Source organism: Leptopilina heterotoma, unplaced genomic scaffold (genome assembly GCF_015476425.1).
Source record: "Leptopilina heterotoma isolate Lh14 unplaced genomic scaffold, ASM1547642v1 Lhet_65, whole genome shotgun sequence".
Classification (NCBI taxonomy): Eukaryota; Metazoa; Arthropoda; class Insecta; order Hymenoptera; family Figitidae; genus Leptopilina; species Leptopilina heterotoma.
The window spans coordinates 4223791-4249575 of NW_025111152.1; the positions used below are offsets into that span (position 1 = coordinate 4223791).

At 26.5% G+C, this 25785-nt stretch overlaps 1 protein-coding gene across 4 annotated transcripts in view; it reads left to right on the top strand.

The window, feature by feature from the left end:
• The window catches only part of LOC122510014 (disks large 1 tumor suppressor protein), a 1103313-nt gene that overhangs the window by 486068 nt on the left and 591460 nt on the right, over positions 1 to 25785 (top strand). For all 4 annotated transcript variants that reach the window (XM_043624398.1, XM_043624394.1, XM_043624397.1 and 1 more), the window contains exon 3: positions 23558 to 23659. In XM_043624398.1, coding sequence (XP_043480333.1) covers positions 23597 to 23659 — 63 coding nt within the window. In that variant the 5' untranslated portion in view covers positions 23558 to 23596. The remainder of the gene's footprint in view (positions 1 to 23557; positions 23660 to 25785) is intronic.

Genomic DNA, 25785 nt, shown 5'->3' on the forward strand with positions numbered 1-25785 from the left:
TTGATTTTCTGTGTTGGCAGATTTCAGAACTGAATTTTGCAAGTGAACATTTTTCAACGAGCAAATGTAACTCGAGCTTAAATCGAACGAAATGAAATTCGTGTATATACAGCAAAACAGAAAGGGAGAAAGAGAGAAAGAGAGAGTGAGAGAGAGAAACCATATAGCCTGTAGCGAATAATTTATAGCAATACCGAAAAACAGAAAATCGAAAGAGAGAGAGAGAAAAAGCTCAAATGTGAAAATGCAATAATACACAATTTTGACTCTCAATTATAAAATCTCAGTTGAAAGTTAAAACACGAATTATTATTCGCAACTGATTATTCTTCCATATTTTATCATCTCATAAACTATTATTTAGTGCATTAAAAGCATTTCTGTTTTAAAAAATTTTTTTCCACGCAGGATTATCCACTTTTTTCCTCTCTCACTTTCCCTTTCCCTTGACCAACCTAACCTTCTCTCATCTATATGGCGAAGGTGTGTGCGAAATATTCATAAAATTCTCAATGTTGAATTATTTTTAATTATTAGATTCATGAATATTTATAGTTTATAATAATTAGTAATTTTTATATTTTGGCTGACTAAAACTAAAACTTTTAAATGTAAAATATTGACTAAAACTGACTTCTACCACTGATATTGCATATATTTGTTAACGTTTATATTTCATATTATTATAAAAAATATATAGACGAAGATCGGAAAAAACCAGGTACTAAAAAGTAATTTACTGCTTACGATGAATAAAATAAATTAATTAATTTAATTGACCCTGAGAATTCTTTCTTAAACATTTAAATATATGAGAAAATGAGGATAATAGACGAAAAATATTTTTTTTGCAAAAATTATACTGTATTTTCTAAAAATATGTGAAGTATCCGATTCTACCTCAGACCTCACCAAAACCGGAAACTATAAAAAAATATAGAAAACAAAGAATTTTATTTGAAAGTTCATTCAATATTCTTTTTTCAGGCTGTATTTACGAATAAGTGTAAAGTTTCTAAAGATTGAATTTTACTTTTTCATATTTTCTTCATGAAAAATATATTAAATCTTTATAAACACCAGAATTTAAGTGGATTTAGTCAATTTAACTTGTTTTTAAAAACAAGTGACAAATAAAATTAAGTTTATCGATAATACAGGTTTCATACTGCATAAGACCACTTTTGTTAACAATAAAAAATCACAGAATCCTGTCTTCTGGCAAATTAGTAGAAACTTTTTAAAATTATTTTCATTCAGATATAAGTGGTAAAAGTCAGTTTTAGTCCGACTTGACAATTTTAAAATTGGTTTAGGCAATGATTAGGATGTTTAGAAATAATCGTCTCTAAAGTATAAGTATAGTTAAAGTCAATTTTGACTGCACAGAATTCTAAGCGTTTTTCACGTTTAGGAAACTAGGTAGTTGCTAAAAAAATTAAATTTAATTTAAAATTTTTAATTTATTTTCAAAAAATTTACAAAAATCGTTTACATTTAATTCGAATATCAGTGGTAAAATTCGTTCTTAGTCAGACCTGACAATTTTGAGTTTAAATTGTCAGTTTTTCAAAAAAAATTAAATTAAAATTTTTCTAATAATAATTTAAAAATATACTGAAAAAATTAATTTTTTTAAAAACTAATTTCAGCCAGACTCAAACTTTTTAAATTCATATAATTGAAAAACCAGTAGTTGCGAAGCTGTTTTCTATCAGACAAAACATTTTTAAATTTGAGTATAAAAAAATAAGTGACATTAATTATCATTAGTACCTAACCGGAACATTTCTAAAAACTTGAGGATCGGAAATTACATATAATAATCTTCGTATTTTCATTCATTCATTCATTCTGTCCGCAGTTTGAAGTTAGTTTTTGTGTATGCTTTTGTTTTTTCTTTTTAAAAACACTTTGCCTGACAGATCGAAATTATAAGGGAAGTGTTCCGGTTGTGGGCACCCTTTTGTTTTTGCCTCATAACATTTGTCCATGTGCATATTATACAAATATATGTGTACGAATTTAAAGCTAGAGGTCTAAGGTGACTGTCAGTGAAGGAATTAAATTGATTCCTTTAAATAAAAAAGTTTTATTAGAAATTTAGTGAAATGGGAATTTTTTAACAAAAAAAATTTTGTACCCGGTTGTGGGCACCCTTGAAAAATCCGCTAAAAATGGAAAAATATTAAAGGAAACCAACACAAATAAAGAAGAAATGAAAGTTTCTTTATTTTAAGAGACTTTGCCGGGATAAAGAACAAAAATGATGACACGTTTTCACACTATGCTCATCGCTAACAAAAGCATAATGCTTGCATGTGAAGTAGCTAGTACGCATACCATAACGCACTTCTAATGCACTGAACGACTATATTCATCGCATTTAATGGAGTTTGCGGCTGTCACTTTCCTTGGCAGAAAGTTTAGATAGATGAGACAGTAGTCCTCATCATTGTCAGATGGTAGAGCCTCCTTAACATAAAGGTGCCCACAACCGGGAATGACAGTCATTTTTTAAAAAGACCAACACATTTTGTGATGCAGGATTTTGGTTAAACACGAAGGTAAATCACAAAATATAATGACAATACTGCAAGAAAAAAATTAAACCCTTTTTTTCTGAACGAATCTACACCCATATGTTGCTCTTCGAAAACAATACAAAATTACTTTTTTATTTATTTAATGCAGATTTTTTTTATTATGCTCACAGCTATTACACAAATGCATATATTTGTTTCGTTATCAATACGAAAAGTCCGTATTGTCAACGAACACGACTTGCAATACTTAGATCAGTAAAGTCTGCTTGCCGTCAAAGTTTACGTAGGGGTGCCCACAACCGGAGGGTGCCCACAACCGGCGCACTTCCCCTACAGTTTTTCGATTTGTCAATCTCAATTTTTATTGTTTACGAAGAAAAAAGGTTAAAAGATAGTTATTTTATAAAATAAGGTAAGAAATTTTCGTAATGTTGATTTATCAATAATATTTTTGTTTATTTTTTAAAATTTTTAGTTTCTTTTGGAAAAAAATTTGTGTAATTTATGTTCTTTAATCACAATTTTTATTCTTTTTTAAATTAATAAAAAAGAATTTGTAGGTAGAATTTGTGAATTTCATAATTACAATTTTTATTTTTTTATGTGTATAAAGATTATTTTATATTTTACATAGCTAAAAAGCGCGCGTGTAGTTTCTCTTTCTAATGTTAATAAATATTTAACAATCATGGCTATTAACAATTCACATTTTTTAGTAAAAAAGCAAAATTTAATTTCATTTGAAGAATTTCTTTAATAAGATTTAATTTTTGAAACTTCTAAAAATGAATTAATTTCAGTTTCTTTCAGAAATTAATGGAAAAATTTGCATAATTTCTTTCTCTTTATTTAAAATCAAAGAAAAAAATAATTAAATTTGGACTATTTATATATCATCATCAACTTTTTTTTTAAAACTTCTATTTTGTAATTAATTTTGCCAATCATATTGTTTTAACAATATTTGTATAGTATTTTTTTTGCATAATTTCTATGTATTTATCACAATTTTTTTAACAAAATCAAAATATTATTTTTTTAACAAAGCAAATTTTTTCATTCTTCTCTATTTTAAAAGATAAGTGTTGTTAAAAAATTCTGTCTGACAAAACGAATTTTTATATTTTCTTTTATTTATTTCTAAAAAAAAGTCGAAAATAATTTAACAAAATTTTAAAGGTTATTAAAAAAAAATTTAAAAATTTGAGTAATTTCTTAATTTTTTAAACATAATTTTTAATAAAATTTTGATTTTTTTAGAAATAGATGAAAAAAATTATCATAATTTCTATAAAATGACCAAGAATTTTTTACAACGCCCCTAACAAAAACTACACTTTTAATTATTGTAAACAATATTAATTAACAAATAGTTAGCTTTGATTCCTCTCCACTAAAGAATTTTTTTCACATTTTTTTTTTAATTTAAATTTATTTGAAGAATATATTTGTCCTTTTTGTTTAAAAAATATTTTATTTAAATTGTTATAAACAATTTTAATTAATATCAAATAGTGAATTTTGCATCCTCTTCACAAAAATTTTTAATTATGCAGGTGTTTTTTCTTTATAATAAAATATTATTTGAAATTAAAAAATTTGAAAAAAATTATTAAGAAATAAATTTGATTTATTATATCACAATCTAATTCTTTCATTTGCGAAAAAAACATTACATATTCCCGTTTCTTAATATTTTTGTAGAAAATTCTTAATTTTCATAAGGAAATAATTTGCATCATTTCTATTTCTGAATTACAATTGTTTCAATAAAATTCAAAGTTTTTTAAAAATAAAGAAAAAAAATGTTTGTAAATTTTATTTGTCAATTAGATACCAATTTTAATTGAAAATGAAATTGAAACTTTTCAAATTTTGAAAAAATGAAGAAAAAAATTTTAGTCAAAAAAATGTTCTGTTACATTTTATTGACGAATTTCTTTAATTGTAAAATTATTCGAAAATATTAATTTTAAAATTTTCTAATTTAAATTCTTGTTGAAAACACTAAAAAATTCAATTTTGGAGAAATCACAAATAGTTGCAGAAATTCAATTATTTTCAAAATTCAATTATTTTTTAAAAAAATATTTAATTATTATTATTTTTCTACAGAAATTAGGATATTCAAAAATTTCAAAAATCAAACCTTTTTGAAATTAAACAAAAAGTATTATTATAAAACATGAAGAAATCGATTACTCCGAATATTGTTACTCTAATTTCTTAAAAATTATTTTCATCATTTAAATTTAATTAATATTTTCTAGAATTTTCAATTATTTTTCATGAAAATAATTGAATTCCTTAAAAAAAATTTTATTATTTTTGTAAAAAATTGAATTATTGCGAAGAAATTAATAAAATATTTGTAAATAATAGAATTCCTGTGAAATTTTTATTATTTATGAAACTTATTAAATGATTGCGTACAATTTTATTACAATTTTTTCGAATAATTGAATTCTTTTTGGGAAATTTTATTAAAATAGTAGATATTGAAAATCATTGAAATAAGAAAAAATTTTGAAAATCATTGAAATTAGCATACAAGAATTTTATTGACATTTTTGAAAATAATTTAACTTTAGTGAAGAATTTTGTTATTTATAAAGATAATTGGGATATTGACGAGAATTTTTTTTAATTTTTACATAATTCAATTTTATGAGAAGAATTTTATTACTTTTGAAAATAATTGATTTTCTGCAATTATTTATGATTTCTCCAAAATTGAATTTTTTTAGTGTTTTTAACAAAAATTTAAATTTGTAAATTTTTGAATTCTATAATTTTTAAAATTGATAATTTTATTTTAAAAAGAAAGGAAGAAATTAGCCGCGACCTGTAGTGCGCGAATTGTTGCTGGTTGGTAGTATAACATAAGTAAGTGTTAGTCAGACAAGAACTTTTATAATTTTTTTTTATTTAATATTTAGTATTTTATGTCAAATTTTTAGTCAGTAAAAACCATTTAAATTTGTTTTCATTATGACATCAGTACACGGAAAAAAAATCAGCCTAATAATGCATGAAGTCTATTGGTTCGATTTTTACATGAGCCCATTTTGCAAATATCACACAGGAGTTTACTAAAAATGCATGGCTTTTGTGACTTTTGCCACAGCACCATGCGAAAATAGGATGGATTCCAAGCTAATCACGCATGGTAGTGTGCGTGCAATATACACAACAGACGCTCATGTGTTTTTAGCCTAGTATTTTTTTCCGTGTAGTAAAAGTAAGTTTTAGTTAATTGAAGTCAGTTTTACTCAAGCAACGTTTCTAAACAGTTTTCACTAGAAAATACAAAAAAAGTAGTTAAAATCAATTGTTGTCAGCCGAAATTTTTCTAAATGTAGGTATTTCTTTTAACAATTAGTAGTTAATATCAGTTTTAGTCAGGCAAATTGCTTCTCAGTTCTTTTCACTTAGGAAAATAGTAGTTGAAAATTGAAATTTGCATTAGTCTGGGAAAAATTGTTAAATTTTCTTCACATATTTATCAGTAGTAGAAGTCAGTCTTGGTCTGACATACTAAGATTTACAGAAACTACTCATTTCTAACAGAAATAAATTCAAAATTGTCAGGTCTGAATAAGACCGACTTCTACCACTGATATCCGAATTAAATGTAAACGATTTTCGTTTTATAAAATTTATTTTACATTTAGGTAGTTTTTAAGAAGTATTTAATATTCAATGTTAACTTAAAAGTATCAAATTGCAATAAAATGATAACAAAAATGTGGATCAAATCAAAAATTGATCTAAATTTTTTGCATTAATTTCATCCACTTTAGTATCAATTAGATACTTTAAAGAAAACTGTGTAAAAAAACATCCTGAAGGTTTAATTCAATGTAATATTCTGATTTTGAAATTATAATCAGAATATTACATTGAATTGAATCTTCAGGATGTTTTTGAAACCTGTAAATAAAAAAATGCGGTAAAAAAATTATTTATAAAAACGAAATAAATTTTTGTTTTTGGAAAAATAATTGATGATCATGGGATGATAAGAATTTTCTAGATGTACATTTTTAAAGAGTAGACTGCATATAAACTGTTGTTGACTAGTATATAATCTACGGTGACGTGAGCTGCGAACACTCCATAACCCTTTGAGACCAAGTAGCTCTCGCTGTACTTGCGATGCACTTAAGCTAAATTCACTTTCTGGACACCGGTTACCCATACTGCTCGTGCGTCCACTTTATGGCGATAACATTGACCCCCTTCAAGCCCCCCTTCTCCACACGAAGTTTACCTCGTAAACGTATTATCAGTTTAGGAGAGGCCTCTCCGCTAAGGATGTACCATAATGTATATATATATATTTACATCAAGACAAGTGTAGTTTTACATTTTATGCAAATTCACTTTTAAAACTTTTCTTTTTACACTAAAAGTTTCTCACTAAAGTTGTTTCGTGAAGAAAATTGGGGTAAATTTCAATTTTTGATTATGTAGGTAATAACCAGGGAAAAAGTGTGTTAAAATACTTAAAATTAAATAAAGTTAATAACTTAAGCTAATAATTATTAAGGAAAAGAACAAATAGCAAATATAGAAACTAATAACTTATTGTCAAATAAATATTTATTTGTATTCAATAGTTTTTATTCTAAATTAATATTTATTTATTCATTCAGCATTTACGGCAATATTAAAAATATTGCCGTATATGCAATATAGATTTTATTGCATCCAAAAACCAAAAATTCCATAAAAAAATAAAATTATTGATGGAAATAATTCACTTCGTTTCATTTAAATAAATGATTTAGTCGATCAAATTTTAGTTCATTTGTTTGCATAAATTAATAAATAAGCCTTGAATAATATATAACTTTTTACTTTTAATAATATATTTGCATTAAACAATACAAATACATTAAGTAATATGTTTGTATTAAATAATACACTATCTGCTTTTAATAATTTTGTTCACTCGAATAAACAAATTGAATATATTGTGTGAAATAATTTATTATTATTATTATTATTATTATTATTATTGAGAAGCCAAAAAAGAAAAATTCATAACTTGTATAACAAAGTAATAGTTGAGTAACAATTCATTTAGTAATTAAGTTACATAAAAGCCGAAAATTTCAATTAACAAAATTTATACGTTTGCAGTAAAGAAAATGGAATTAAGCTGGAAAGTGCTGCTGCATTGTAAATTAAACAAGGCAAAATTCTCGTTTTATTATTTTAATGAAAGAGATGATGCACTTTTTATGATGCGCAATGTTGCAAGCATTATACAACTCTAAATAAAATACTTTACGACTTTTACTAAAGTAACTTTTTAATATTTTGTAATAATCGTTAATTAATTTTTTTAAGAGTTATACGCCTATTAAGGGTATTTAAAATTTTTATTAAATATTCTCATTTGTAGGGTAAGTGATACCAGTCGTCGGACACTTAAAGACAGGCCGGAACATTTTATTTTTTTTCCAAAAAATGGTCAACTTTTCGAATTTTTCACTATTTGTTATGAGTTCGTGGCACTTTTGCGATAGAGATTTCGCTCACTGAGATTTTTGCAATAATTTTGCGAGGAAATTATTTTATTAAGGATTGAAATAAAATAAATTTACGGTTAAGACATTTTTTTAGTTCAGCTCAATTGAAATTCTTCAAAAATTTTATTAATTTCCAAAAGATTTTAAAATACCCTTTAGACCTTCAATTATTTTCAAGACAATTTTTTATAAATTTTCAATTATCTATGTATACAAAATTTGCAATTAAATATTTTTAAAACATTAACTTTCATCGTAAAATTCACTTATTTCTTAATTCTATTATTAACTTTGAAAATTCGTTTATTTTCAATAGAATTTTACAAATTTTATAAATTATTTTAAAAAATTTCAATTATATATTTACAAAAACTCATATTTCTTCATAAAGCGTGCTTATTAATTTATTTTTTAAATAAAGACTATTCAAAACTTCCATTATTTTCAAATATATTTTAATAACATTCTTCAAAATAATTTTTAAATTATTCAAATTATTTATAATACAATTTTATAAAATATAAATTATTTAATAAAATTTTATTTACTTCTTCACTGAAATTTAATTGTCCTTATGAAATTCACATGTTTAGCAATTTTTAATTGATAAATTTTAATTCTTTAAAAATTCCATATATTTTAAATAGTATTAAAAAAATTTTTTAAATGCTCAATTATTTAAAAAATATTTATTAACTAAATATTTTCAAAAATTAACAAGTCATTGTAAAATTTACTTATTTTTTCTATTAAAAATTTTAAATTCTGTAAAAAATTTGATTTTTTTATGTTCTTTTCAAAGATTCAATTATTTCCACTACAATTTTACAAATTTTCAAATATTTAAAAAATTTTCACTTGAATATTTTCGAAAATTTTACTGTTTTTGGAAACTTTATTTATTTATGAATTTTCAATTTTAAATTCTCAAAAAATTTTATAATTATTTTGAAATTGTTGAATACAATTTTTGGAAGATTTCAATTTTTTCAATATGATTTCAATTATTTATAGGTTTTTCAATTTTAAATCTTTCAAAGTCATTCCAAATTTTAATTAACAAAAAATCTTTAAATGATTGACATATAAACTTTCTCTTTGAATTTAACTTTCACTTTCAATTCTTTTATGAATTGAAATATGAATTAAATTTTTACTTTTCATTCGATTTTGACTGAAATTATCTTCAACTTTGACATTAGATTTAATTTGACTTTGAAATTGTCTTTTTGACTTCAAGTTTGATTTTTTATACGATTTTAACTTTGAAATTATCTTTTCGACTTCAACTTTGAATTTTGATTCAATTTTGACTTTGAAATTGTCTTTTTGTCTTTCGATTCGATTTTGAATTTGAAATTGACTTCAACTTTGACTTTAAATTTAATTTAACTTCGAAATTGTCTTTTTGACTTTCGATTCGATCTTGACTTTGGAATTGTCTTTCTGACTTTAACTTTGACGTTAGATTTAATTTGACATTGAAATTGTTTTCTTTTACTTTAACTTTGACTTTAAATTCGATTTTGACTTTAAAATTATCTTCGTGACTTAATTTAATTTTTGATTTGTTTTTGACTCTGTCCTTAACTTTGACTTTGACTATTAATGTGACTTTGACCTTTACTTAACCCTAGAAGGAGTACTCACCCTCTAAGGAGTAACTGGGGTGTCTCGACACCCCACGCTTTAAACTTGTTTTATAAGTTTTAAATTTAACGTAAAAAAAATTTATTATAATGAATTGATTGGTTTTTCAGTAAGGAATACAATACTATTATTCATATTTTGATAAATTAAAAAATTTTTGAAAAAAACTATAAAAAATTAATATTTAATCAAAGTTTTAATTATCAATTCTTAATACCTCTAATATATGTTGAAATATTATATTAACAATATAGAATTTATAATTTAAATTTGACTGTCATATACTACATTTTTCTGTATAAGAATTTAATTTCTGACTGTAGAGAGAGCACAGAAATTTTTAATAAATCTAAACTCAAATTTCATAAGTTGTTACAAATACAGAATGTCTATTTTTCATAAAAATAGAATTTTTGTACAAAAATGTTTCTTTTTTATAAAATACAACTTTTTCATGCATAACCCATCAATTTATACTTTATCAGATGATTTTAACTGATTAAAAACGATTTTTTAAAAAAAATTGAATTTACTTATCTTGACAATTTTTCTAACGTTAGGGAGTAACTGGGATGTCCAGACACCCCAGACGTATTTTAACAGGAGATAGAGCTCTTCCTAGAGCAAAACTTTTGGCGGCACATACAGGTGTCAAAAGATAGAGGTTCAAACTAAATTATCAACGGGTTTTGAGCGTAAAAAAATTATTGGTTAAGCCATGGGAATACTTTGAATTTTGCTTGGGGTGTCCAGACACCCCAGTTACTCCTTCTAGGGTTAAATCACTTTGAAAGTCAAATTAATTGTCAAAGTTGTAACGAGAATTTTTTGTGAATGAATTCTTAACGACAAATTACAAATTGGTTGGCCAAAGTCTTCAATTCTCTATTACAAAAATAATAAAACAAAATTTACTGAAAGGGCGCCAGGTCTTTCTTGGACCAATTCTAAAGAAAATAAAAAAGAGGATTCAAAATATTCAATCAATTTAAATATGCAACGAATTGACTAGCTCGGGAAATAGAACTAATACGGAGAGGCGTGAATTCTGAAATTAAACTAGTTTTCTTGTTTTTCAAGTTTAACACTTTTTATTAAATCGAGAAATTATAAAAAAGGGGGTTTGATACAATAATCAAGGAAAATTAGGTAACCAATTACAAATAAATCGATCAATTAGCAAATGGGGAATTTACAAAAATAAGGGGAATTATTGAAATATGGGTAACTAAATTAAATTTAACTCTCTCTCTCTAGGCTCAGTAATCGGCATAAAAAATACACTTTTCAATGATATTTAATCAATTCAGGTCGATAATAGAACAATCACATACAATATGGCTCAAATAGAATTTAGATACGAACCGAGTAATCTGTCGAGGAGCAAGAGTCTCATCGGAGGTAAGGTAACAAAATTGACGAATAATCAAAAATACCGCCAGGCAAAATTAACACGAGGAAATTAGTGTTTCACTAGCAAGAAACACGAGGTCACCAGACTAATTTCTCTGCCAATGAAACACCAATAAGATGACACCAGTCAATCAAAAAAAATAAAAGGTAACCCTGAGACTACGAGCTCGACGCAGAACCGGCAGAACACTCAATTCGGCAAAGAAAATATAACAAGAAAATTATAATAAATTGGACGCAATTCGCCAAAAAAAACAAAATAATAGCCAGAAAGGCCGAAGACAAGTATCTCACCTTTTCGTAGAATTGAATACACACACGGAGAGAAAAATCAAGCGTTTTTAGTATAGACAGTTGTAACAAATTATAATCTATTTTATTTTTATTTCTTTTTGTATATTTATTTTAATTTAAGATAATAAAAAAATCGAACAATTTTACTATTTAGAAATGGATAGAAATAATTTTATTTTTAGTTCAAGAGATTATAATCGATATATTTATACGAAAAAGATTTTGTCTTGTATTTATATAATTGAAATAATAATTGTTAACAAACAATAATGTCACACATACTGCACACATACACACATTACTCTTTCGCATTTACAAGAAATCAGAATATATAAAAATTGAGGGAACAGATTAAAATCATGTGAATGTTAAACAATGTTAATTAGATAGTTGGTGTGTCGAGGACCAAATTTAATTTATATAATTTCAAAACTTACCGAAGCGTCAGATATTAAAATATAATAAATATCACCGAAATGGCTCCAAATGTAATGTCAAACATATATATATATACATCAATTCGAAAATTCCTAGAAGATCTCAGGATCGGCCAGTTCCTCTTTTTATATGAATAAATATTAGAATCTTCTAGTTCGAAGTTGAATTTGGTATAACAAATAAAATATTTGTAGTCAATTTTGATAATGAGCTGGATGCCAAATACGGTCTACAGAAAAAAACGACGCGACGATAAAAATGAAAGCATGTGTAGGTCGCTTTATACACGATGCTGTTGAGGGTTTTGCACCAACCGCTAGAACAATTAATTATTATTTTTTCTTTATAAATCCACCACTTCATAAACTCACATTCTAACTATATTTTTTACAATACATACCCCAATTGGGCGTTGTGTTATATTTATAGCGACCGCAACAATGCGAATCACTATCTTATAAACTTTGGTCACACCACAGGTGACAAAGGTCCTCGACCACTAAAGGCTCAATTTTACATTTTTCGTCGCTATCCGTCGCCACCCTACCACCTAATTTTTCCACTTCCATTTAAACTTCCCATACTCATTCGTATCACATTGTATTACACACAATTATGCCTCACACAGTTAACCTTATTTAGTAAAAGAATTCACATGCGAAATAGGCGTAAAATTTCTGCTGTATTTGTATCAATTTCTACGTTATCAGCACAAAAGTTCTACCTTTAAACGAATGGGACGTCAGTATACTACGATTGCAAGAGATCCATGCTATTTTAGTATATGTTTCATGCAACTGAGGTATAAGGACACGCCTCTTAAGCAGGGCGTTCATACAAAATTACCATAGGAAGTCTTCATACTAAAAACGCTTGATTTTTCTCTCCGTGCAGGCGTCGATTGTTAACACTACTTTTGATACACAGATTTAAAGTCACACTGAATCGAAGACCTTACTCGGAGGATCGCAGCGAGAGAGAGTGAAACTCGCCGGCCGCTTGGCTTGGCGTTGCGGGCCCACGGTGTCGTCTGCTCCCTTCAGGAACGTAACTATAGGTGGCGACAAGGGCGCGACAAGGGAATCTTTGTCTATTGGTGATACCTTAGTAGATTTTGAAGAAGATTTCCTCGAACCAGATAATGAACTATTTCCCTCCTGCCTCCTTTGTCTCCTTTGGTTTTAAGTGTCAATCACAGGTAACCGACGAGCACAAAGTGTAGAAAAATTCAAAGGGCAGGGCCGTAAACTAATAGGGCACTTGGGCGGAAGACCAAAAATAGATAACAGGATTCAGATATGTCGACAATTTCGCGACTATAATCTAGTGTCATGATCCGACCTAATATTTCCTGGCGAAACTCCTTATTTCAATCAAAGGCTGGATTTGTAGTAAATCTCGTTGGGAATTCGCGGCCATCAATTTGAATCGGACGCCATTTCCATTCTTCCTGAAGTTAGCTTCAAGGCGACAGGTATCCCTTGGCGGCAACTTTGAATTCAAAATTACACGGAGAGAAGAAAGTAGTCAATCATACTCAACCCTGAGTCATAGTTACTAAACAATATGGTGACATTTTCGTTCAACAAAACAAAAAGTAAACTTCAATAAACGGCTGTTTAGTTATTAAGACTACCAACTTCATTAGTATCGTCTACGATATGAAATATCATATCTACGATTTTGTTTACAATTTGCCAAAATAAAAATTAACCTCTTTTATTATAGTTAAATAATAATAGTTTTATAATAATTAAATGTTTCTAAGTAAATAATTTTGTCAGTGATACTAATTATTTTCCCAAGAATTTGTTATATGTGGGGATTTTACAAATATTTTACAAAAATACATTGAAGGTTATATAAGGTAACAATACCAAACTAATTAAAAAATTATTATTTCTATAATTGTTTAGTTTAATAGAGAATATTATAAAATCGATATATTAATGTTTATATATTTCTTTACAAAATATATTTGTCGCATAATTGAATAAACACCTAAAATTTTTTTTAATTATGATAACAATAACCTAATATTTATTGTAATAACAAGCATAAATAATAAGTATAATAAGTATCACAGCAAATAAAGTTTTGAAAAATAATATTTTATCTCGATTTCGTTTAATTTTGTAATAGGTTGCTATTTAATTAATTTAAATATATTTTTATATAGTTCAATTAATAATTTCATTAAAAAACTTGAACAGAATTATTTTTGTTTTCTTCACGAAGCAGACATTCATCTTTACTACTATGTTTAGTTCGATCGACAAAAAAAAAGTTGAACGTTGTTTTGTAACCTTTACTTAATATTTATTTGTGCCAACTCAAATTTTCTTACTAAATGCGTAATAGTACAGCCCACTATAACTCTTCTCTCCGTGTAAAGTTTGTCACGATCCACGTCCCAGAAGTAGCGAGTGACAGAAATGATACAGCTTCCCACGATGAATTTTCCGCAGTATAAGGCTCCGATCAGGTTCACAATGGAAATAAATTACAAAATGTCAAAAATAAAAATAAACTAATATTCATTTCGGCCGATTACTGAGCTTCTCGCGATTCCTCCAATCAAGCAAATTTTACAACGTTACAAAGTAAAAGTAAAAATCAAAGTGTAAGTCTAATGAAGATCAGAATTTAAGTCAAAGGGAATGACGAAGTGAAAGTAAAAATCTAAGTGAAAATCAAAATAAAAAATTTTTACTTTGAAAGTATATACACTTTGCCAATATATTCTCCTAAATGGATATTTAATGTTGATTAATCTCATAAAGTTATATATTCAATTTACTTTTGTAGCGGTATAAGTCCTTGTGGTCGTTTACTATATAGCACGCGCGCTCAGTACACTGACTACGATGACAAAGTCATGTGACGTTAGCTTCAACGATATTATGCAAAGAGCACCGGAAGCTCTTGTCCTGAATCTCTCTCTCAGCCTACATCGTCCGCTTGGCGTCAGCTTCAATCAATGGGACTTTAAACGGAAGCTGCTGCTGAAGCCATTTTCAGAAAATGCGATAATCTCAATATTACCCGATCACGAAGAATATTAGAAGCGCCAGAAAAAGGAAAATGAACCCTTTAATATTCCAATTACATACACGTCCTTTTCTACACGAATGAAAAAAAGGTGGAATAGTTCTAAACTCTATACTTAAAAATTTACATTCATACATACATTTACATTTACAATATTTACATTCTCCAATACTATATTTTTTATACTATAATTCTTAATGAGATTATATTGAGATTACAGTATTATTCTGCCGTACTGATGAGGAAAGTCACTATCTACATTTTAAGTCGAACGGAGATATTTAATGAAACGCGTTTGCATTAGTTCTTTTTATTGTATTACATTTTTTGGAAAAAAAACTCATCGTTCTTGAGTAAAACGGACACGCTCTATCGATTGGGACAATAAAAAATTATAAATTTTAATTGTTTATATGAAAAACTGTAGATAGTACCATTTTGCATGTGCGAAATCGTCGGAAAAACTGGCCTATGTACTTTCTTCGTCAATATTTCACCAAAATTGATGTAGATAGGCGAATTAAGCATTAATTATCTCCAAAACTAATTAATATTTTTAATTATGGATTGCACAGTTAAATTCTAATTTTTATTACGAATCCAACGGTATAAAAAACTCATTTTTCGTCAAAAATGTAGATAGTGACTTTCTTCGTCAGTACGGCAGTATTTGTATTAGAAGAAATAATTTCCAAAAAAAGTGTCACAAAAGAGCAGAAAAGTTTATTTTAGATATATTTTGCGCTGATCCCCAGTGCAAATGTATAGGAAAATCCAATCATCTTGCATGAATGAGTTAATGCTTAATAAATAGAATGGACATTGCTATTGCTTGTTCGTAAACTCAATTAGAGCGGATTATATTCTATCTAACGTAATTTTCTACGAGAAAAAAAATATATTTATAAAATGGAAATAAGAATTTCTTCTATAGAAAAAAATTTTCCATAGGAAAATAATAACGAATTTTACAATTACATTGAGAAAATATTTTTCTGCTTGAAAATTCTAAAGAATTTATGTATACAACTTTCTTTCAACTTCACGATTCTTTATTTCCGGCTAAAAATAATTTTACTATACCTACTAATAACATATTTTCTAAAATGGAAACTATTTCCGACTGTAAATGTATCTCACTTCTGACAATGAAATTAAAAATGATTTTCAATTATCTGCCTGATCAAAACTGTGATTTACTACTGACACTACACAATAGGGTGGTCCAAAAAAAGTAAAATCGGATTTTAAATCCTTTCTCCCCCTAGGATTGTTCTATATTGAAAAATCTTCTAAAATTAATTAAATTTGTCAAGATATATTTAATTAATTATTTTAAAAAATGGATTTATAAAAGAATTAGTTAAAAGTTAAAAACAAAAAAAAATGAATTTTGGAAAAGTTATACAAATAACTGCAGAAATTCTATTATTTTCAAAAGTAATAAAGTTTCTTTCACAAAATTCAATTATGTTCAAAATTTACAAAAAAATATCGACAAAATCCTAATCTTTGTAAATAAAAAAATTCTTTTTCAAAATTCAATTATTTTCAAAAATTTTAATAAAAGTCTTGTGAAAATTTAAATTATTTTCAAAAATTTTCCTCTTTTCAATGATTTTCAATATCTACTATTTTAATAAAATTACTCAAAAGAATTCAATTATTTAAAAACAATTTAATTAATTTAATTAATTTTCATTAATTAAATGCAAACATTTAATTATTTTCATAAATAATAAAAATTTCACAAGGAATTCAAATATTTACAAACTTTTTATAAGTTTCTTCTCAATAATTCAATTATTTTCAGAAATAATAAAACTCATCGCAGAATTTCAATTATTTTTAATACAATTTTAATCGAATTCCTTGAAAAATGTAACTATTCTAAAAAGTTTTATTAAAATTCGTCAAAAGAATTCAATTATTTAATCATTTGTTAATAAAATTCTTTATAAGAATTAAATTTTAAGAAACATTTAATTATTCAATAAATAATTTACTTTTGTATTTAAATAATTGAATTCTCGAAGAATTTTCTAATAAAAATTGATTTGAAAAAGAATTTTAGTTTAAATTTTAGATAAAAATTGAATATGAAAATAATTTTGAAGAAGTTACAGTAACAATATTCTTATAATAAAAAAAATGATTTTAGCACTGGGTCCTCTTTAATTATTATAAACCATAAAGATAACGATTATTCCGAGTCTTCGACTCCAAGTAATTGTTATCTTTATGTTTTATAACAATATTTTTAAAGTTGATTAATTTCAGAAAGGGTTGAATTTGAAATTTTTGAAAATCTTAATTTCTATGCAAAAATAATAAATAATGAAATATTTAAAGCATTTAAAAAATAAATTATTGTTTTCGAATAATTTTACAATTAAAGATATTCGTAAATAAATTTAACAGAACATTTTTTTCAATAAAATTTTTTCCTTTATTTTGAATTAAATTTTATAAATGACAAATAGAATTTATAAACATTTTTCTTTATTATTTTTAAAAAATACTTTGAATTTTATTAAAACAATTGTAATTAAGAAATAGAAATGATGCAAATTATTTATTTATGATATTCTTCATTTGTTAATCATAATTTTTTTTAAATTTTAATTTTCTAATTTCTAATATTATTTTATTATGAATCATGAAAAATACCTGCATATTTTCGATTTGTCAAACAATATTTTTTAAAGGAAAAAAATACAAAAGCATACACAGAAACTAACTTCAAACTGCGGACAGAATGAATGAAAGAATACGGAGATTAATTATTTTTGTATTTTATTTAAGTACCTACAATATTTTCTCAGTGTAATAAATGTAATAATAGTTTTAATAACCATAGTTAACTGCACATACTCTACAAGAGAAAATTCCTCCTCGAGTAGAGCGAAGATTAAATAGACACTTTTTACCACTCCATAAATAATGCGACAACGAAAAAAAAGGGAAACAATTTCCAATGATAATGTTTTATATTTACTACAAGAGAATAACGACTAAAGAGAGAAAATTGGCATCGGGTCATAAAATATTGGGACGGTTAGGCCATTAGAAGCTTAACAGCTACCATCGCACTCCATACATAATACAGTGGACTATTGGTAGGTTGGGTAACAATGCCTTTGCTTTGGAAAACCGCAAGTCTAACAAGAGCAGTTCATTCTACTGGAAACTTAAGAAAAGCACACCTAAATATCGGATTTCTAATACCTTGGAAAGCAACCAGCTGTTGGTTCATAATAAGATCGTTATTTTGCCTTCTATAGTGTTTCCTATCCCAAACGGGCTTTTCTTAAGTTTCTTATAATAATCCAAAATCAACGAGGTGTATCTTCACATTATCGGGGACTCTCTTTTCTTTCTTTTTTCTTTTTCCTTTTTCTTTACTCTACCAACTTTTACCATAAAATTGCCTCATTACTCTCTAAATCTGAATATGTGAAAATTCACATATTTGTACGTTATAAGTCGTCTTCTCGATCAATAAGTGCATATACACTTATAATAAGTGAAATTTCACTCAGAATAAGTGAAAAATTCACTTATTTATAAGTGTATATGCACTTATTGATCGAGAGGACGACTTATAACGTACAATAAGTGAAATTTCACATATTCAGATTTAGAGAGTAAGTTTATTTTCTCGAAAAGTTGTTTTTTCGTTTCGGAAAAACTATTTTTTCTTTCCTTCTTTCTCCTGATATTAATTTATACTGCGCATTAATATAGGCTCTAGAAAACTCAATTTCATTTAATCGAATTTCATTTGAAAAAATGTTCTTTTTACCGATTTTCATTTTTTCAGTATTTTCGTTTTGTTTAATTAACTTTAACATAATTTTTTACTTTACAGAATTTTTTATGTAAGTTTATTTTAAGAAATTTTGAATTAACATAATTTCGAGCATAATTATCTATTTACGATACTTTCTGTTTGAAATAATTTTTATTTAAACGAATTTCTTAGGAGATATTATTGAACATCATTTAACTTTTGTTGATGTAAGAAATATTTTAATTATTGTTTATCGATTAAGTGCTTTATCGATAAATCGTTTATATCATAAACCGAAGTATAGGTGGCGTCTTTGTTGTACCCCTTTGCCTCAGTTCTCTTAGAGAAGCCTTCGCGCTATGTCGTGTATATTTATCGCTAATTTAATTTGTTTTATAATAAAGAGATAATTCGTGTTCCAATAATAATACTGTGTTTTCTGATGCTTCCCTAAATCCTCTGACAGTTGAATTGCAGAATTTTGTCACAAAAGTATTACTGCAACTAACTTTTAACTTTATAACTAAATAATCGAAACAAAACACTCAAATATTCCATTTCTTGCAGTACGAGACAAGAAAACAAACTTACGATTCCTTAGAAAACGTTTATTATTCTTCTCTCTTTCTACTATTTGTCTTGAGTCGATAACAGTAGCGAAACCTTTACGTCGAAGGACATCAAGGTCAAATCGTAATAAAAGTCAAAATAAACAAACAATAAACTCATATTTAACGCGCTATAAAGGAAGAATCAATGGGGCATTACTATTCCTGTTTGTATTTTTGAGTCTAAAAAATGTATTTAAAAAAAAAATAAAAAATGCTTAGGACCGTTTCAAAACTTGACTTCTTAGCTACAATTTTGTCATGCATTATTTTGCTGTAACTCGATTCTGTTTCGAACTACAGGGATTTTACAAATTTTTTTTTTTTTTTTGATGTCGAAAAAAACGAGGGGCGTAACTATTCTTGCAGCTATTAATGATATAATACTAAAAAAATATATAAATTTGTGTGCCTGTGAAATTAATAAAAACTGATTTTTGTTTTAAATCAAACTCAAAAACTTTCAATTAAGAAAAAAATAACACTAACGTAACCTCAAAAAAAGTTTGAACTCTTAGGTAGCTTTCTTCAGTACGCGATACACATTAAATCCTACTAAATATATCGAAATAAAGGCGCTTGCCTTTACAGTAAAGCGATAAGAAAATTAAAGAAAAAAAAATTTGTTTTAAAAACTATTAGAGTTTCCCATCTTTGGGATATCGAGTGAAACGTTTTGAATAGAGTTCACATAGGGGTGTTGGTCTCTTGAAAGTGGTTGCTCTCTAAAGGGAGAATTCTCTTGTCCAGTGATCGTACCTAATATCTCTGTCCAGTCTGGTAGGTGCAGATATACGTTGGCGTGGTGGCTTTCTTTCCAAGTTGCCCATCGAAATATACGCTCATTGCTTCGAGGGAATGGCTTACGTGCTTTGGTACCGCAATGCACCCAAGAAGTGGTAGTATCCGTTTCCTTCCAAATTCTCCCCCTTTTTCCTTTCTTCCTACTCTTCAGACACACGTTTCACCCTCCAAACTCCTCTCAAAAGCACTTTTTCTTCTACTGGCCCTAGAAACGAAATCGACCAGCGATAGAGAGAGTTGGAAAAACAAAATTGACTTCCAGTTTCTAGGAACCCTGAAATTTGTTGGTATTTGATAAGCCAGACCTCGTGCCGAATAGAAAATCAAGACGAAATCGAAATTATTAATGCAAAAATAGTGTTCAACTTGAAATATTCTAGTTTAGTCTGTATATTGCTCATAACTTGAAAATTTAAACACAACTTTTCTTTTTAAGTTATTAATGTTACAAAAACAGCATTAAAAAATATTGTCTGTCTATTTGCACGAGACGCATGAACATTATCAAAATTTTATTTGACGTAGCAGTTTCATTTGACACAAATTTCAATGGACATAAAAATCATTTAACATTTAAAAATTTTATAAATTTAACATAAATTTCACATGACATTATATTCACTGGACATAAAATTCAATTGACATTAAATAAATTCACAAATTTTAACATAAATTTCACTTGACATTATATTCATTAGACATAAATTTCATTGGACAAAAAATACATTTGACATAAAATTCATTTAACATTAACAATTTTATTAATTTAACATAAATTTAATTTTACATTATATTCATTTGACATAAATTTCATTAGACATAAAATTTATTTAACATTTAAAAAATTCATAAATTTCATTTATTATATTCATTTGACATTATATTCATTAGATATAAAGTCCATTTAACATTATATAAATTCATAAATTTAACATTAATTTTATTTGACATGATATTCATTTTAGACAAATTTCATTGGACATAAAATTTATGTAACATAAATTTCGTTTGACATAAAACTCATTTAATGTGATTTCTTTATGACATAAAAATCACTTTATAAAAATTTAATTTCTCATAAAAACCTCGCATTTGACATAATAGTTATTGCACACAATTTTTATTTAACAAAAAATCTCAATTTTAAAAGTTTTTCTATAATGTTTCTCGGAAATTAATTAACTTTTTGGTTTGAAATTTATTTTAAATAAAATTAACAGTTTATAGTGTCTAAGAGAGAAAAATTGAATTCAAAATTCTCATTTAATTAAAGTATTATTAGAATCTTCTTAGTATTTTAATTATTATTTAAGTTTTTAAAACTTAAATTAATAAAAAAAATTAAATTTAAAAAAATATAATTTTATACTAAATAAAAATCACATAATTGCTTTTGTTAAAATAATATTATACGTTATACATTCTGCATTTATCTTTCATTATCATTTTAGTTTATCATCACTGTACTTTTCATTTTAACCAGCTCGTATAAGCAAAAATATAACTTTATAAATGATGAAAACTTTTTTGATATGTTTACAATGTTCAAAATTAAATTCCACTTTCGAAAACTTTTCTCAATATTCTTTTTTTCTAAATGAATCTCATATGGAAGTTATTTAGAAACTGGTAAGCGCAAACACAAAGCCTGACTGTGTAATCACTCGAGGATTAAACTTCACATTCTATTTGAAACTGACAGTGAAATAAAGTATGAAAAGAAATAGGAAATTATGTTAATTTCAGTAAAAAATATTTTTCAGGTATATTCATTTGTAAACTTCGCAACAAAATTTTTTTTTGGGATACATTTTAAGGAATAAGGAATAGATTCTCTAACTCTATTTGCAAAAATAATTAAATACGTTAAATATTTGAGAATTTGTAAAGTGAATTCTGTATAATTAAGTAGTTGTGGTTTTCACCTGGAAGTCTGTATAATCAAGGTTTGAGTATTCAGTCAAGCAGAGAGTTAAAGTCAACAATATATCTATGCTATCTTACTGGCAAGTTGAAATTCATCTTCTCCTTTTATTATTCCTGTCTCTATCTTTGGATGATAACTTTTCATTTAAACAGGTTCCTTGCACATTTAAAAAAAAAATTTTGAATTAACTTTCACTCCTTACGGAGTAAATTTTACTACTTTTTGAGTCATTTTTACGTTTACTTCTTTTATTAGAGAATAAATTTTTTTAGGTTCAGGGAAACTGAACTAAAAATTTAATGGAGAAATTTTATTGTTACTAATTTTAGAGTAAATTTTTACGTCCTACTAAATTTCCCTAACATTAAGAATCGAAAATTCTACTGCGCTGATAATTAGAGTATATTAGAGTATGTTATGAAAACAGTAGAAGTATAAATTCTACTATAAAAAATTAGGAGTAAATGTTCTTTTATGCAAGAGTTTAAAAAGTAATTTTTACAGAAGAGAATTTAAAAATTCTCCAGAGTTTTAATGAAAATTGTTTTAGAGAATAGAGTAAATATATTGAGGTATTGGTTCGATTTTGCACAATGTTTACACAGTCACTTATCCTGTGACTAGAGGTTTGAAGTTTGAAATCAAACCGGAAGTAGGTCGATGCAAAGCTGAGAGAGTGAGTGAGTGAGAGGGAGTTTATATGGAGCTTCCGTTTGAGGCGTACTTTGAAAACGAGCAAATCGAGGCTGATGATCTCGAGAATGCTTCTACCACTCCATCCATAATTTGTACACCAAGTCTCTCAACTTCGATTGTACGCCTCCATGCGTTCGTCAAGATTTAGTCAAGAACTGTGTGGAAATCACTGCATTAGAAAGCAACTTGCTTTCCTCTTAATGAACCTCCTACTATAAATTCAAGGCACCTAATAAGGACATTAATTAATCCACATTTTTTTTATCGTAAACACAAAAAATCAACACAATTTTCTTTGTGACAACAACAAAAATTAACAAACAAAAAAATAATAACAAATGGACCAACACTCTTATTTAAATTCGATCAAAAATAGAAGCTTGTAAAACCGAGTTCCATGCTGATCATATTTTTATTGTTTTTTAGGAAAATACCCGGTTATGACAATATGTAGTTGCTGACCTTTATTAAAAGCATAGACTATATATATAATACCCTTTCGTTAGTTTCTTTTCTTTCTTTCTCAACTGTTTTAAATAAGTTTAATCAAAACAATTTGAAGACAATTTAACATATTAAATTAAAACAAAAATTCCCGAACTATTAGACATAAAGTCTTGGTTCAAATATTAAGTTAATTTTTATTAACTTTAAAGACTGTGTTATATCTTCGGACGTAACAATTCTTTACAATTTGCTAAAGTTGACGAAGCTTGAAACAAAAAAATTAAATTTAAAAATTTAGAATTTGATTCTTAAAAAAGAAAATTAAATGTGAAAAATATTTTCATTTTCAGGGTGGACCGGTGTCAGCATTCCCCTTAAATCAGACTCTTATGAATATCTACGGCCGCCGGTCGGTCAGTCCGGATGTTCCAAGTTCCCAGGATTCAAATCAGGTTTGTCTAATGATAATTAAAGTTGTCGCAAAACTTAAATACGATATTTTCATACATCATTCAATTGATTTAAAAAGAAATTGTATTTCTTCAAATGCATTATTTAAAGTATTCTTACTATCGATGTCTTTTAATTCATCAAACGTTGAAATTGATTTTTTTATTACTTATATTTTGTATTTTTATAATTAAATTCATTAAAATTCAAATAAAAAGTACCTAATCTCATATTTGATGTTAGCAATATCTAATAATTAATTCTTAAAAGATTGATTTTGCACCTCTAGTACTATGTACGATTGGGTTTCAACCGTATAATTTAATAAATAAATGAATAAATTAAATTTGAAGTGACCTAAAGTTGGTGTCAAACCAGACTTAAAAGAAATGAAGCAAGCAAGCAATAAAACAAAAAAGTAATAGCAAAAAAGTCACTTTACTAACTTCCAAAAATCGATTGAAAAATAATTTATATAACGAGAAGAAAATTAAGAACAAACTTTCTTGAACGATATAGAATAATTAGTACCTATACACAAACTTTATAATTAATTGCGGATTAAAAGTTACAGTAATTGATCAGATTGGAAACTGAACTTAATTATATTAAATAAATTTGCATTTCCTTCTTGAGTTCAATTACATAGCGCCCTTTAATTACGGTAATTTTTTTTTTTTTTTGAAAGAGACAAAATAAAAAAGAAAATTGCTCAACGGTAGAATTTTCCGTGATGTAAATTAAAGTTTGTTGTTTGAAAGAACTTACTTTCTTTTCGTTATCGACTGAAGACATTCCCCGTCTTAATTAGTAACAAGACTCCAAAAAAGGAAAAAAATTTATCCAAAAAAGAAAAAAAATTACCAGCAACCATGATTCTTGAGGAAAGTTTAATTAAGTGCAAGGTTGATGAACGTCTCGTGTAGAAACTACGGAGGTCGAAGATCGTCTACCTGGAAAATCGCTTGGGTGCAATTTTGTAGCACGTCGACTTGGAATAATCGAAAAGCTTATCATTCGACATATAAATTGAAGACGTGACAAGACACTTTACCCCAAGGACGAGTGGTGACTGCTTGATTAGCAAAACACCACAAGTGTCATTCATTCCGATTTTTTTCCTTTTAAATGAAATTTCTATTTATTTTCTCCCTTTATTCTGTCTATTTATACAAAAATTTATTTATTTACTTTTTTGTTTTAAAAAACCTCATTTCACTAAATCAAATTTTATTTTCCTTCCACATCCACTCCACTTTCACTTTCAATCAAAATATAAAAAAGGGGACTTTTGTCAAATAAAAATAACATTTAAACTCCTTTTTATTAAATCCATTTTTTTATTCGTTGCAATCATTGAAACAAGTTGTTCATTTCATGATTATTTAGCTTCCTCAATATAATATATACCATTTTATTTTCGTTTTCATGTCAGGATTGCAATTTTGACAAGAATTAATGAAAATTTTAATATAAAGAAAAAAGTTATTTCAAAAAATACAAAAATCAATTTTTTCAAAAACAAAAAATAAGAGATAGAAATTTTCAAGTTGCGGTACACTTTAATTGAGGTAAGGTACTCTGAGAGGGTAGTTTGTGCTACACGGAAAGAAAAAGTCCGTCAATCATTAATAGACTAGTATATTACTTTGAGACGGGACACAAAATCATTGAATGGATAACATACTTTGAGTCACAATCAGTGACGAGTTGCTTGCTAAAATTTAGAAAACTGTCATCAATATATAAAACTCGTTCACTAAAATTTAGAAAACTGTCTATTAAATTTTCTATGACTATCAAAAGCATTCAAAAAATTCAACTTCTTTCAGAATTATCCCTAATTTTAGACACTATTTGGTACAGAATGAACACATTTTTTTCGTTGCACAGTTCCGATATTTTATTTACACTCTTAGACGCTTTAGACCAACACATTTTCGCACTTATAATAACTACACGTAGAAACGCACACTTATAACACTTTAAGTTTAGAAGCGAACTGTTCTTATATACCAAATAACAAAATTTTTCACAACTTGTGAGAAATGATTTTGCACTAATAACTACTTTTTAATTAGCGAGAAATATAAAAGAAAATATATTTTCATCGAGGTCAATTTCTAGA